Source organism: Boleophthalmus pectinirostris, unplaced genomic scaffold (assembly GCF_026225935.1).
Source record: "Boleophthalmus pectinirostris isolate CB_2022bp ecotype Guang Dong unplaced genomic scaffold, ASM2622593v1 HiC_scaffold_18, whole genome shotgun sequence".
Lineage (NCBI taxonomy): Eukaryota > Metazoa > Chordata > Actinopteri > Gobiiformes > Gobiidae > Boleophthalmus > Boleophthalmus pectinirostris.
In genome coordinates, this window is record NW_026571133.1 from 29,140,744 (window position 1) to 29,155,082 (window position 14,339).

General features: G+C 38.5%; 1 protein-coding gene across 1 annotated transcript in view; it reads left to right on the forward strand.

The window, feature by feature from the left end:
* The window catches only part of unc5cb (unc-5 netrin receptor Cb), a 148,774-nt gene that overhangs the window by 114,414 nt on the left and 20,021 nt on the right, over nucleotides 1-14,339 (forward strand). Inside the window, exons 5-7 of the mRNA XM_020925139.2 lie at nucleotides 4,491-4,671; nucleotides 8,684-8,851; nucleotides 9,715-9,879. Of these exons, the coding sequence (XP_020780798.1) occupies nucleotides 4,491-4,671; nucleotides 8,684-8,851; nucleotides 9,715-9,879 (514 nt within the window). The remainder of the gene's footprint in view (nucleotides 1-4,490; nucleotides 4,672-8,683; nucleotides 8,852-9,714; nucleotides 9,880-14,339) is intronic.

The following is a 14,339-nucleotide window of genomic DNA, read 5'->3' on the forward strand; positions in this document are numbered from 1 at the left end:
CTCATTTGAGAGGCAGCATTCCTTAAAGGTGCACTGGGTAACTTTTCTGGTAGAAGGTCCACCACTTGCTTGACTCCACATCAGTAATTGAATACATACAAGATATTTGTTTAATGCCATACTTTGGAACATCTCAGGCAATAACATCACCATGGAGACAAGCAGACACAGTTACACAGTGCACCTTTAAAAATACCTACTTTCCTTAGTATAACTGTTTTGACTTGACCAGTGATAGCCTTTCCTTCCCTTACACAGTACACCTCTTCTCTGCTCTGTCCCGAACTCTCCCCGTCTTTATGACAGCTGACATGTGGCAATTTCCCCGGCGTTAATGACAAGGAGCGTGCCAATTAGCCGCGCGGATGTGGCGCTGCCAATCAGGCACTAACAAGACGTGCGTGTGGGGCCCTATTTACTCCATTATGACTGCACACGCTAGCTCCCTCTTCATCATGTCAATAATTCAACTTCAGAAGGTGTTGGCGTCTCTGCGCAGGTCAGCTGAGGTGAGACACAGATCCGAGTGGCGTCTCCCGGTGGCAGATTGATGTCGGCGCACTTCGGCACACCTGTTTTTATTATGAGGCCTACTTATGCGCTCTAAATTGAATGAATAAGAGTTGAACTGTTGCTCACTTTGGCACTGTGAGAGATACGAGATCCTCCCGTGTTCACTCCCTCGCCTCCGCATCGCTCTCCCTCCTCTCCATCTGTGAACCACTGCACACGCCAGCTCTTTTGTTCAATTTTTAATTACCTTCTCGTTTAGAAGTGCTCTTGACATCTGAACGCAGCACATCCAAAAAGGAAGCCTTGGTGATTGTTGCAAATTTAAGTAACCATCTTTTTGTTTCAGTTATCAGTGGCTGTTTCTGAGTCTAATCTTTCTACATTGTATTGTCCGATGAAAGATTTTATTTATCCTGCCGCTAAAATTGCAAGAAATTCAAATTATTTTCTGCACAGAAGTTCCATACCTGAAGAAGAAGCTTTTTCTTGTAAAAATGCATTATTGGTTGCTGGCACTTTTCCCAGCTTGCTCTGCACAGTAAGCTACAATTTTTTGTGAGATTTTTGAGTTTACAAATGGATGAAAATCTATTGTGTAAGCAGGACTTATTATTTGAACATGTGCAGGGTCAATCTATGGTGGGAGAGGATTATGTGTGCCAGTACTTATTAATAAAATGGCATTGATCAAGAATATTTGATGATGCAGCTACTTTCATAAAAGCTTGTTTCCTTCATTGAACTACACTGTTGTTTCCTTTGTCATAATAAATAAGATTGGCTTTAACAGATAATCATTGACAATCACTAGATGCCGCTTTATTTGTCTTTTCCAAACCCTGCCCTAATATGTTGCGTTGATGCTCTAAAATTTGATCATGTCATAATTTCAGATGGAGGACAGGGACCTGAATAACGAGATGGGAGATTTATCCATGAAAGAATTATCCAAACTTATGATCCACAAAATTTCAACCTTATCATTGTTTGTTCAGTACTTGTTCCAGAAAAAAATTAATCATATGGCTTAAAGTCTTTTGAGCTGACTACAATCACATCTCTAAGATTAAAACATGGCACCGCTTTCCAAAGCTATCATGAAAAAATAAATAATTAAATAAATACATTAAAAAATCACTTTTGTTTATTTATGCTAACAGAGCAAACATAGAATTTTTCCCAGTTTTTGTTTCATGTGGATGGACTCGGTGCTTACAAAGATATTAACCATAAACCAGGAAATGGAAATCAAATCTCCACTCTGACAGTTAAACAACAAATTACAGCACTGAATAATTGACCTTTCCTTCAGCTCGGTGTTAAACTATAGTGATCCGAGAATGTTATGATGTCACATGAACACAGCCTATTGTAAGTTCATGAGTATCATCTGACTCCCACATACTTAAAACAGCTACACTTTGGACAATGGCTAGTCTAACGATTCTTCTTGACTCTCGACATGTTCAAAGTATGCACATGCTCCACAAAGAATATGATCTGTTTTTGATCCAACTGAAATTTCCATTTGAAATGTGAATATTGAAAAACGTGTGCTTCATCTTTTCCACACAGTCCCTTTGTGTGAGAGATTGAATTTGTGCAGCTGCTGAAGGGAACCCTATCCCTCAAAGTGAGAGACAGTGCAGTGGTTTACTCTAAATCTATGCTTAGGCCCTGTTTACATCAGTCTCCCAGTTTGTCAGGGAAGATGTCTTCATATGTTCAACATGCTCCGACTTGAACAAAGCTGGGGTTTAGACCAAAGTCCTGTGCTCCTCTGTAGTGTTCCCAGTGGATTACAGATCTGAACGCTTGTCGAGGCGTGACCGTGCTGGTATTTTTATTTATCTCACACTAAAGTCGTTATCTGTCTGGTTTCTCTATCATAATCAGTGCATCGCTTTTTAAAGCACAATGCCGGTATGACAACAATGACCAACGAACCTTCACAGTGACTTGTCGTGCTGTTTCAACAAAGAGTTCCCTTATTATTTAGTCTTTGTGGAAGTCCTATCAGGTTATTGGCCCACTTTTTAGGAGCGTACTGGGGTTCTTATGAGAAAATGGCTTTACAAACAGCGTAGTTATCTTGGCCTGTATGTGTCTTATCACCCAATCCTTATCTGTAGTCCTCATGGGGTAACACAATACACAGGAAGTTAGCTGTTTGCCCAGTCTTCTTAACAATAGACACATAGACGAAACCAGAGGAAGAAAAACACTTGGTGGCAGAGTGTACAATGATACGTGCTATTGTGCGACAAATAAAATGGAAAAACGCAAAATAAGGCATTTATATGGGACAGTTGTCTTTGATATTGTCCCAAATTGAATGCCTGTGTTGCAGTAGAAAAGGTCAGGGTGCCTGACTGCCTGAGGAGATGGGGATTTTTCTGTCGTTTTTTTCCCTTGTTCTTAAGAGAGAAGAAAAAGAGCATTGTTGCTATTGACATTTGTACAGCCCACAGACTAGTGGCAATAGAAAAAGCTTCCTGTATTTTAATGCCACTTATATCCTATGCTAAACAACAAGGAGACTAGCTAAAAGTTTTGCAAAGGTTTTGGGTTGTTGGGTTATCTTTTTAGCAATTTAACTCACTAAGAACTCAATAACAGTAAGAACATACAGGCAAAGAATATAGTATAGCATAGTATAGTATAGTATAGTACAGTACAGTACAGTACAGTACAGTACAGTACAGTACAGTATAGTATAGTATAGTATAGTATAGTACAGTACAGTACAGTACAGTACAGTACAGTACAGTACAGTATAGTATAGTATAGTATAGTATAGTACAGTATAGTACAGTACAGTACAGTACAGTACAGTACAGTACAGTACAGTATAGTATAGTATAGTATAGTATAGTATAGTATAGTATAGTATAGTATAGTATAGTATAGTATAGTATAGTACAGTACAGTACAGTATAGTACAGTATAGTATAGTATAGTATAGTATAGTATAGTATAGTATAGTACAGTATAGTATGGTATACAAACACAAGCATACATTCTGAAAGTGGGCTCGCCTCTTCACACACATCTGACGTGTAACATGGCCCTGTAGTGTACCTGCTCATCTTAATGGAGAAGTTTAATACTATTGTGCTTTCCATTCATCCCATCAGAAATGTTACATAGTGTACCTTTAACAAAGGATCAGTAAATCAAAATATTAAACTATGGTGGTAAATGATATAAGGGTAATATGGTTAAAGGTGCACTGCATAACATTTCTAATGGAAGGTCCTCCACCTGCTTGTCTCCATGAAAATGCTATTACTTTGTCTATAACAATGGTGTCAAACTCAAATTCACAGAGGGCCAATATTAAAAACTGGGAAGTCGTGGGCCAAAACTAAATATTTATTGAAACATTTCTTCAACATCTGCATGTTTTCTCATCTTTCGAGATATGTAATTTTACACCTTTTCTTATTAAAATAAATGTTTAATAATAGTTAGCTTTAACATTGAATCCAGAACAAGCATAATTTAAAATAATAACAAAATTTTTAATAAATAATGTCTCTGTAGCCGGCAGGCCAGCTCTAATACATATTTGATATGATCTCGCGGGCCAAATATAATTGTATTGTGGGCCAAATTTGGCCCCCGGGCCTGAGTCTGACATGTCTGGTCTAGAATGTTCCACAGTGTAGATTAAACCCACTCACGAGTCAAAGAGGTTACAGCACCCCACTACACTGCAATTCATATCTGTGGAGAAGGAATTATATATATTATATTTTTGAGCAACAGAAACACTTGTAATGTAATGAATTAATACTGGATGAATATCTTTAAAGTTATACCATGGAATGCTCCAGGTAAAGCGATAACATCTCCATGGAGACAATTAGGTAGCGAACCCTTCACCGGATAGGTTGCACAATGCACCTTTAAGTCAAAAGGCTCTCTGTTATGAATATGTGTAAGTTACATGTTTTTGTTTTGTTTTTTCCCAGGTTGAATGGTTAAAGAACGAGGAGGTTATTGACCCTGCCGATGACAGGAACTTTTACATCACCATCGATCACAACCTGATCATCAAACAGGCACGCCTCTCCGACACAGCTAACTACACCTGTGTGGCAAAGAACATCGTTGCCAAGCGCCGAAGCACCACTGCCACTGTTATTGTCTATGGTAATCCTGTCTACTTTACACTGCAGTCTGTAATCATCATGATGCGTCTCCAGTGTCTTCATACTGATGTTGTGTTTTGATTCAAAGCCATTTCAAAGTAAGCCTACATATAGCGTAACAAATCCCCCCCTTTCCTGTGGAGTAGATCACTCACTCAGTTTGTTGTGCGAGGAGTAGAAGATTTGTGTTTTTTTCCCAGTTATTGTAAGTTGCTGATGTGGTGGAGACGTACTTAAAGAAACACCTGCTGAGGTTTCACGCAGACTGAACCACTGTCTCTGTAACTTCAGCTAACACAACAATAGCTCTGAAATCTAAACTCAATCCCCTCCGGAGGACAAGGAGGGCAAGGAGGAATGAGGCACGATTTTTTTCTTTGTAGAGACGCTGCTTGTGTGAAGAATAATTTTGCTTTGATAATTTAACCTGTGTTAGATTTAGAAGTTAAGATGTTCCTCTGAAGAACCTGAGCTGTTGTCTTTTTGCGGCACTCATTTGATTTTGTTGCGCATTCTTATGCACAACTAGGCACAAAGTAAAATGCTACTTCTTTGTTGTAACATGCAACAATGCAACAAATATATGCCATTAGAAATAAACTGCTTTACACTGCATTTGTAAGCAGTGTGGGTGGTATTCAAAATACAGTTACTTTCTGAAATTAAAAGAAATACTGGACAGTACTTCACCATTCAGTTTTGACTTTGAACTGCATGGTGTTAGTTAAAATAGAAAATATAGCTGTTGCGGTGTGTGCATATGCTGTTGTTTTTTTTTTTTTTTATCTCTATTTAAACATAAATAAATGCATAACAAATAAAATAAAATTGTTTATAATTATATGACATGTTTCCTCCCTATAATATAATGCAACTTGAAGTAAAAGTATTCCAAGTATTCACAATATAGTACTCTAATTGTACCATGTATCAGAAAATGTTACAAAATACATTTTAATTCAGGTATTCAGTATTCTGTAACTAAATACATTTTCAAAGTATTCTTCCCATCACTGTTTATAAGACAGTAGTTACAAATCCATAAAAGCTTTTATCATTCACTGTTAAATTCCTTACTGGGGTTGAGATTTGAAATTACTGCTTATCCTAGAAATGCATGTTTCATTCAAATGTAGAGCGACTGAGAAGAAAAGTAGCCATGCCAAAATGTATTACTACAAAATGATGTACCATGCACAAAAACTGTAAATTGTATGTCATTTCCATAGCAGCTGTGATCTTGACGTTATATTATTTGTTTATCTTTTGAGCATATAGTCCTTTATGTGAAGTTGGTAGTTTGTTGAGGTGTAAGTTGATGCAAATGGGAGCCGAGAATCCAAGGGTCATTGACTCCACACAGCGTTGTGCCATAAATGCGTTCTATTAGCTCTAAGTGTCCTGTAAGTGCTTTGAAGTCAGCGCATCCTTGAGATGGAGCGCTGCACTGAGGCCTGCATCTGTTTATGTCGGCCTTGGATTTGCTTTGTCTGGCTTTTGCAAAACATAACGTTCACACATTTTCAACACAATATGGAGCATGTGAAAACAAATAGAGCGCAATACAAAGGCTATAAAGCTGAGGAAGAGAAATAGTGAACGCCAGGAGAGTATGTGGTTTGTAGTCCAATACTTTAGATACTAGAAACAGGTTGGCACTGCAGAAAAATAATCAGCTGAGGATAGAACAAAGCCAGTACAAAAGTACCTAGGCAGTTTTTTAAATCTCTTCGATAAAATCTATGTAGACATTGAGCTCATTACTGTCTCACACGTTGTTTACTACAAACAGTTGTCATTCTGATTAAAGTATGTTGTTTATAGTACTCCAGGTAATAAAAAGTTGTGAAATTAAGAAAAATCATCCGGTGAACAACAGTACTAGAAAAAAAAATACCAATGTCCAGTATTTTGTGCCTCATTCATAATCTTGTCACATTTGAAAGTGCTGAGGCTCCGAGGGGTAGCCTAGATCCACCATCTTAAATGCCACAGACTTGTTCTGAGCTACCAGCCCTGGGTGTCACTCGGCACTGGATTTGAACCACTGACAGAGATGGATGAGAGAGGGAAGAGAGGCATTAGGAGGAATCAGCCAATGGAAAATGTAGCAATCTGACCAGAATTTACTGCGTGACTGCGTGTAAGAGTAACTGTGTGAGAGTCCAGGGTCAGACCATTGTATAGGTAGGTTATCATACTGTTTTTTTTGTACATAGACTTAACTATCAGAGTGGAGGTGCAGGGCAATTGATCAAATTATATTTTTAGGATTTTAGTCAGAATTATTTTATTAGTGTTTTTTAATTGACATGTGTACAGCCAATCCTGTAATAGCATATTGAATGGAGCAGAGTTTGGACTTAAAGAGGGGATATTGTGTATTGTGAACACTGTTCCCTCATCAGAAGCATGCTTGAAGAGGTTTTAAATGTCATCCATGCATGTTTCAGTAATTTAGCATTTCTCCCTGGTCCTGTTCGAACCCTCCTTATGGTTAGCTGCAAGATTTTGTCCAATGCTCAGCCCACTAGGTGACATCATCCCTGCTCCCACACAACAATTCTCTATCAATATACAAACACATGATACAAAACTGTAAATAACTTGCCAAACCTGATGCGATGTGCAGTAGTTTCATTAGCAATATACACATTTATTGTTATGTGGCAGCGCTCTGAATGGGGTGTGACTTAGCACAGAGGGCAAAGGGTTAAAGACAATAGTAAACATATTAATATGTTGTTTTCTGTGAATATATAATTTTCAAAACAATAAAAGATAGCATGGTAAAGTAAATATGTTACATGTAAAGGGTGAAGTATAGTTCTGCGTCGACTCAACGCGCACAGCCGCCGTTACCTTGTCGCCGTCGTTTTTGATTTATGGATCTGCATCGAGGTCTATGCACCGTGAAATAATTCACTGCCAAAACACTAGGGGCCGACGATATCTGTCCATTCATATATACGGTCTGTGTGTATGACCCGCAGACGTATAATCTCTGAAAAGTTTAACATGAACCATCTCTGCGATAAAAGCACAGAACAGACTCACCATTAGTACAACATCCCTCTGCCACAGAAAGAACATGCATATTCCACTGAGTCGTGTCCTTTTTAAGTCCGACAGAAACTGACCGCGTACCAGGAGCGAGCTGGCTTTTTTTTTTTTTTTTTAGCGCTTAGTTTATGCAAGTTATCCATGTGGTTTTAAGTTTTGTTTCTGTAAAACGTAAACACATGTGCGCAAAGCTGCAGTAAACACATTATTTCTCAATATATACTGAGAGAAAGGAAAGCCGACAGGAAATGTCCGTAGAGCGGTGGTACAGAGGACCAATCACAGCTCTTATTGCCTGCGTCACTTCCCCTGCTGTCTGCATTGTTTTGACGTGTAGTTAGAAAATTTCGGAGGTGCACGTCGGTCAATGCAGAGGCTCTGCGTAGGGGGTACGCGTCAACGCAGACTCTCTGCGTCGTGATGCAGACGATTTGACGCTGGACCGTAAATTGGCCTTTAGAAGTTAATTCCCCGCAAGTAAAATATCCCCTCTTTAAATAACTAAAGAGGATAATTTGTTAGCAAGACACTGCAGGTGAATAAGAAAGAAACTGTACATTATGATCTTGGCAATTTCAAAATCAGTTTTGCCTGTAGTTGCCTTAAGTTGAGGTCTTTCTTGTTTTCTTCCATGAACCATATTAACCTGTTATTTATTTGCTTTTCATATGAAACAACTAAATCAAGATCGATCAAGTTGAAAAAAAAAGTGATGATATTTTTGCCATATTGCTCAGCCAGTTAATGTGTATGCAGACTGCCCTCTTTTTATATTTTATAATCAATTTCTTTTCAGTCTGAGGGCTATCTGTTCATAATGTCCTTCATTTTCACCGTACCATTCACAATAAGCGCCTGATTTCACTGCCATTATTAATCAACAGAATTCTCCAGGGAACAGCTAAAACATACTGGGAAAAATAATAGTAATAAGTGTGTCTTGTTTGCAGTGAATGGAGGCTGGTCCACATGGACAGAGTGGTCAGTGTGTAACAGCAAGTGTGGACGTGGGTACCAGAAGCGTACACGGAGCTGTACCAACCCGGCGCCACTCAACGGAGGGGCAATCTGTGAAGGGCAAGGCATTCAGAAGCTCGCATGTAATCCACTGTGTCCAGGTGAGGCATGACGTTACCATGGAGATCACAGTTTTCATGTCTAACACACATCACCATCAGGCATAACAAAATGATCCACTGTCTAGTGTCGGTAGTGATAACGTGAAGTGTCATGACCCCCTGTGCAATAAATGCAACCCTGAGTAGGTGTGTGCATGCATTGTATTTGGACACCTTACTATTACAGTCAGTGTTGACCAGGCCGCTAGGGATGTCATCATCTCCTATCCTAGTGATACTGTTATTGTTACAAGGATTTTTTCTTTCAATTATTCAGTTATTGACATTTTCTATTTCTAAAGTAATAGTTCTGTTCTATAAAATGATTGAAGGAGATGCAAAATAGCATTAACATACAACAAAATTTAATTAGAATTCAAATTTAAAAAGTTATGATATTGCAGTATCTGTTATAATCACCATTATTGATTTAAAAAGTGATTATATTGCAATATCTATTATAATCATATTGATTGATGAAGAAATTAATCTTGACATTCCTGGTGGGCTTGATTGCTTGTCTATTTGATTGAACCACCTATTCTTTCTCTTCCTATGACCAATAAAAATACTGACAACAGCAGACCACAAACTTCCCGCCATTCGATTCAGTGTTGGACATCCTAACCCCATTTACCTTCTGTTTTCTGAAACAAAATGTTCACCTGCTGCCTAATAATCTGTGTCTCTCGCTCCACCTGTCAGTGGTCCTAGTGCTATGCCTGATGAGTTCTCAATATGATGCAACCCTGTGTTTGCACATGCCACTGTTTGCTGTCTACTCCACACATCACCACCCCACGCCTCTCCCCATGTTCACCTGTTCACTGTGTCCATCTATGCTGTCTGTTGTTATGTGGTAGTGGATGGCCTGTGGACAGAGTGGAGTAAGTGGTCCACCTGTGGGACAGAGTGCACCCATTGGAGAAGGAGGGAGTGCAACGCCCCAGCGCCCAAAAACGGGGGGAAAGACTGTGAGGGCATGGTGCTCCAGTCCAAGAACTGCACCGATGGGCTGTGTATGCAGAGTGAGTACCTGAGCCACCTCTCTGCTTCTCCCTCTTCCTGATCACCAAGGAATGTACCATCTGATCTCCTCTGGTTGTTGACAACATACAAAGGATGACTGAAATATGCAAAAAGTGCACTATGTAATTTTTCTGGTGGAGGGTTCATCACTTGCGCATTGCCTGGAATGTTTGAAAGTGTGATATTAAACTTGCCTGTTTCCATGGAGACGTCACCAGGTCACGTCTGCTCATAGAATCCATGCAAGGTGTTTTTGATCAATAAAACACTTACATAATAAATTAATAATTACATGATATATTCATTTAATGCCATACTGTGGAACATTTCAAATAAAGCAATCTCCTTGGAGACATGCATGTAACAGACCCCGACCAGTTACATAAAGCACTTTTGAATGCATAGCAAATTCTATATATACAGTGAAGACTGGGTTAACAGCTACCCATTTACTTTGGAATTCACTTTTAATTCAGTTGGACAAAATACATAATATTGAGTATATGTGCTGTGCAATAGCTTTCTCACTGGCACACACATATGACATCATGATAAAGTGACAAAAACTTCAATCATGTTCCTGTATTGTCAGAAACACAGGGGAATCAGATTGTGCCAAAGAACTTCCTTGACCATCAGACTCACTGTGACCTCATCTCTGCACCATGTTTCACTCCAGCTCATAATTCCATAGTCTTTCAGAGGGCTGCACGTTATTCACTATACACACACTCAAGGTGACAAGCCAGCATATTTTCTGCTGCTGTTTATTTATCCTTATCTACAATGCACCAAGCAGACCCACTTAGCATCGTGTGTCGTTGGCTTGCCTGTGGAAAAGGTGCTTGGGATCAGAAAGTATCTAAAGTAATGGGGCGAGTGCATTTAATATTTGATACTTACGTTTAAAATAAAATGATGGGCCACAATAATATATGAGAAGTAAGACCATGGCTTAAGGTTTATGAAAAATCAACAAGAGCCTATGGTAAAAAACTAAAACTTTTCCCACTGTACAGCATATACAATACATAAACCAGGCACGCACAGAAATAACTGGTAAACAAAGCTAGTTTGTGTAAGGGATAGGTGAAAAGACTTCACTTATATCTGTGCCATTTTGTTTCTAAGAGAATGATTTCTACAGAGATCTTATCTAAATCTGCCAAGCAACTGTGTTTAAGTGTGTTAAATGGTGTCTCCTTTATTAAATGTCTTGACTACTAAATATTGTTGGAGGTGTCAGCCCTGTGCTCCCAGAAGAGGTGGATAATTCACTACAGATGGTGGTAGTGACACTAATCATATAACAGACTGAATTTAATACAGCTGGTCCCAGTGTATGAGCTTTCACTGTGATACCTACTGTTGGCGGTAGACAAGAGAGACTGAGAGTGACACCACACTGCTGGTCAATATGCTTCTTCACTTCACATCTATGGTGAATGGGTACCACTTTTTAATAACTACATCTTAATTAACCTTAACAAAGACTTAATTCATAAAGAACAATTTGTTTATTATGAATGATTCATGTTTAGTATCTACACCATATTTTTACAGTCTTAAAACGTGAAAAAACAGAACTAATTCATTTTAAATGGTTTGCACTTTTGGTCCGTTCCTCACTTACCTTATGCATTCCGAGCATCCTGTTCACCGTGATGAGTTTTCACACGTTTCACAACTTCCAGAGGCCGTCACAGTAATGTGTATAGCAACTAGGATGCTAACTGTACACTTTCTGATTTTCAGGCAAGAAAATGCTTGATAATTAGCTGATTTTACAATCTATCTGTACAGGGACAAGACAAGTTTTGGAAAACATGAAAAACAAAATCGGCCACATTGTCTTGAATTTAGGTTTTAGGGTCAGGGTGTTAATTAAGTAGTTACTAAGCCTGAATCATTCTTAATAAACTATTTGTTCTTCATGGAGGTTTGTGTAATCTCTCAGTTTCCATTATGATTTATGCCTATGCTTAGTTAAGGGTAAGTGTATTTATTATAAAAAGTTAGTGGTGAATGTGTTCCCAGTTCCGCATGTGGTCACTCAGAGTGCCTCAGGAATTCTTTGGTGTATTTGATTTAGCCACGGCCTCTTGCCGATACAGCACATCGCGACTGTGCTTTATAGAAAGATATGCTATTTCTTTGCTTTGCATATTGTAATCTTAACCTTTAGAGTTTCTGCAAAATCATAGAATAAATGTGTTTTTGTGTTTGCTTGCAGTAATTATAATATATCAACCGGAAAGGGAGAAATAGAAAATACATTAAAAAACTAAAGCCAGAAGAACCAAAAATATCTCTGGCTACTGAACAAATTTGACAGAGATTGCAAATGGGTTGCATAACTGAATTAAAAGTAAACACAATTACTCTTGTTAGGCTTGTCAAAAGCAATGAAAATGAAATACTAATCAATACTAAAATTAATATTGAAATTAGATACTCATTTGAAATAAATAAATAAACACAAATTACAATATTGTCTTTAAAAGACCTTTTAAAATGATTATTTAGGTTTAAAAATTGGCATCGTGTATCGAATGTATCCTTTAGTATTGAAATCGTGTTTGAAATTTTAATCTTATAACAATACTAGTTCTTGTGAGCAACATTTTCCAGCACTAGTGCTTAGTTACACTCCTCGGCCACTCAGCCAGACGTTAGCTTCAAATGAGTCTTTCCACTCATGTGAACATACTGCACATACCATGCGCTTCGAGCATTAGTTCTTGTTAGCATTGCACAGAATATAAAGCATAATGATATAGATGTGCAATAGTTCCAGGAATTGATTTTTTTTGGAGAAGCTAAGAGGGTGAAGCCACTTATGTCAACGCTAATGACCATTTCCACTCCCGTTTAGGAGCATGGCCCATTATGTGAAGCTCACATAATGGCAAATATGATTGGACCAAGGAGCAGTGTGCAATCTGAACTCACCTTGGACCTCCGAGACAGAACACATGTCTGAGTGAGGAGTCCACTGCACCATGATCTTATTTTCAGTTGTTTGAATTTATTTAAATCATTTCAGTTGCAGTCCATCTGTGAAGGAAGGAAAGCTGGAAACAGAACTTAAAATACTCAGTGTCAATTGTAGATCATTACAAAAAAGCCAAAGGGAAAAAATGTCTATTATTGAATTTGTAGCTTGTATATCCCATTTAGCCTGTCGAGGAGTTTGGCCTTAACAAAGTTAGGCATTTCCAGAATCCACTGAAGAGAATGCACTTTGTCTGATAGAAGTTGGATGTCAGAATATAGTTTTGGAGGTGGACTGAGTGACCTGGGTAGAAGCATGTTTGGCAATGCCTCCATGGTGCGCCTCTGTTGTTTTGAAGTTGTTGTTCTCTGGGCCAGTGGTAACCCTGCACCCTGACATCACATGCTTTGACATATCGATCTGAGTAAGGGGTGGGAACCGCTCCAATGAGCCAACAAGGGCACTCGCTTTCTTGGTGGAGTAAAAGAAAACTTGAGACGTTTGTTGAGCTATGAGCATAACTGTAAAAATAATTGTGCACTGAGTTGACAAAGAGCTTACAGAAGTAGACTTTAATTAATTCTGTAGTTATTTTTAAACACTGGCAATGTTAATTATCTTAGAGAGATGTGAGCATACATTTTTAGCACTAATGACTTCTCTTGTATAAATACCTTCACTTTTCCATAATATTGGTTTTAGACCTTTATATGTTGTCTTATTGTCTTAATTATGATATCCTGCCTATGAAAGCTCATGCTCATTTTTGGAAAAACATTCACACTAAAAATTTACTTTGTGGTTAAAAACATTAGGGAAATCTACCTGTAGCTGTAATGTACACAAAATTTGAATTTCTCTAACAAATACAAATATAGGAAAACACCTTTATTTTTATTAATTAATGTTTAAAGTATAAAAATGTGTTTCCTATATGTAAATTGTGAATAACTTTTTGGACAGAATTCTCCCTAGTGTGATGACATCAATATATTTTAGAGCTCTCTGTTTCCTGATTGGCTTCTTGATTGGTGTGAAACTATAATTTATATTTACAGTAGTTATAATTACACCTAATTAAAGAGAATCATAAAAATCTGTCATACGCATACACATCTCATCAGTGTTATCAGAATATCATATGACCTCCACCCACAGTGAAGGCCTGGCTTTAGCTCCGTACACAGCCACGTGGCGCCAGCAGAAGTTCCAGAGCATGGGTCGGGATAGGCCATCAGTTAGCCTGACCCTGACAGTCACCTCCCAGCTGCAGCGGACTCCCTCCTGGATGATTACATGCACACGGCTGCTCCATCCATCACAGCATCGATTTCCTGTCCGAGCGCTTGTCTTCCTGCGAGTAGCTTCTCTCCCAATAAGAACTCCATTGTTTGTATAGTTGTTTATGGATGTCCCACGGAGCCTCCATATTATGTGCTATAGCACGGGGGATTCAAGCTACTG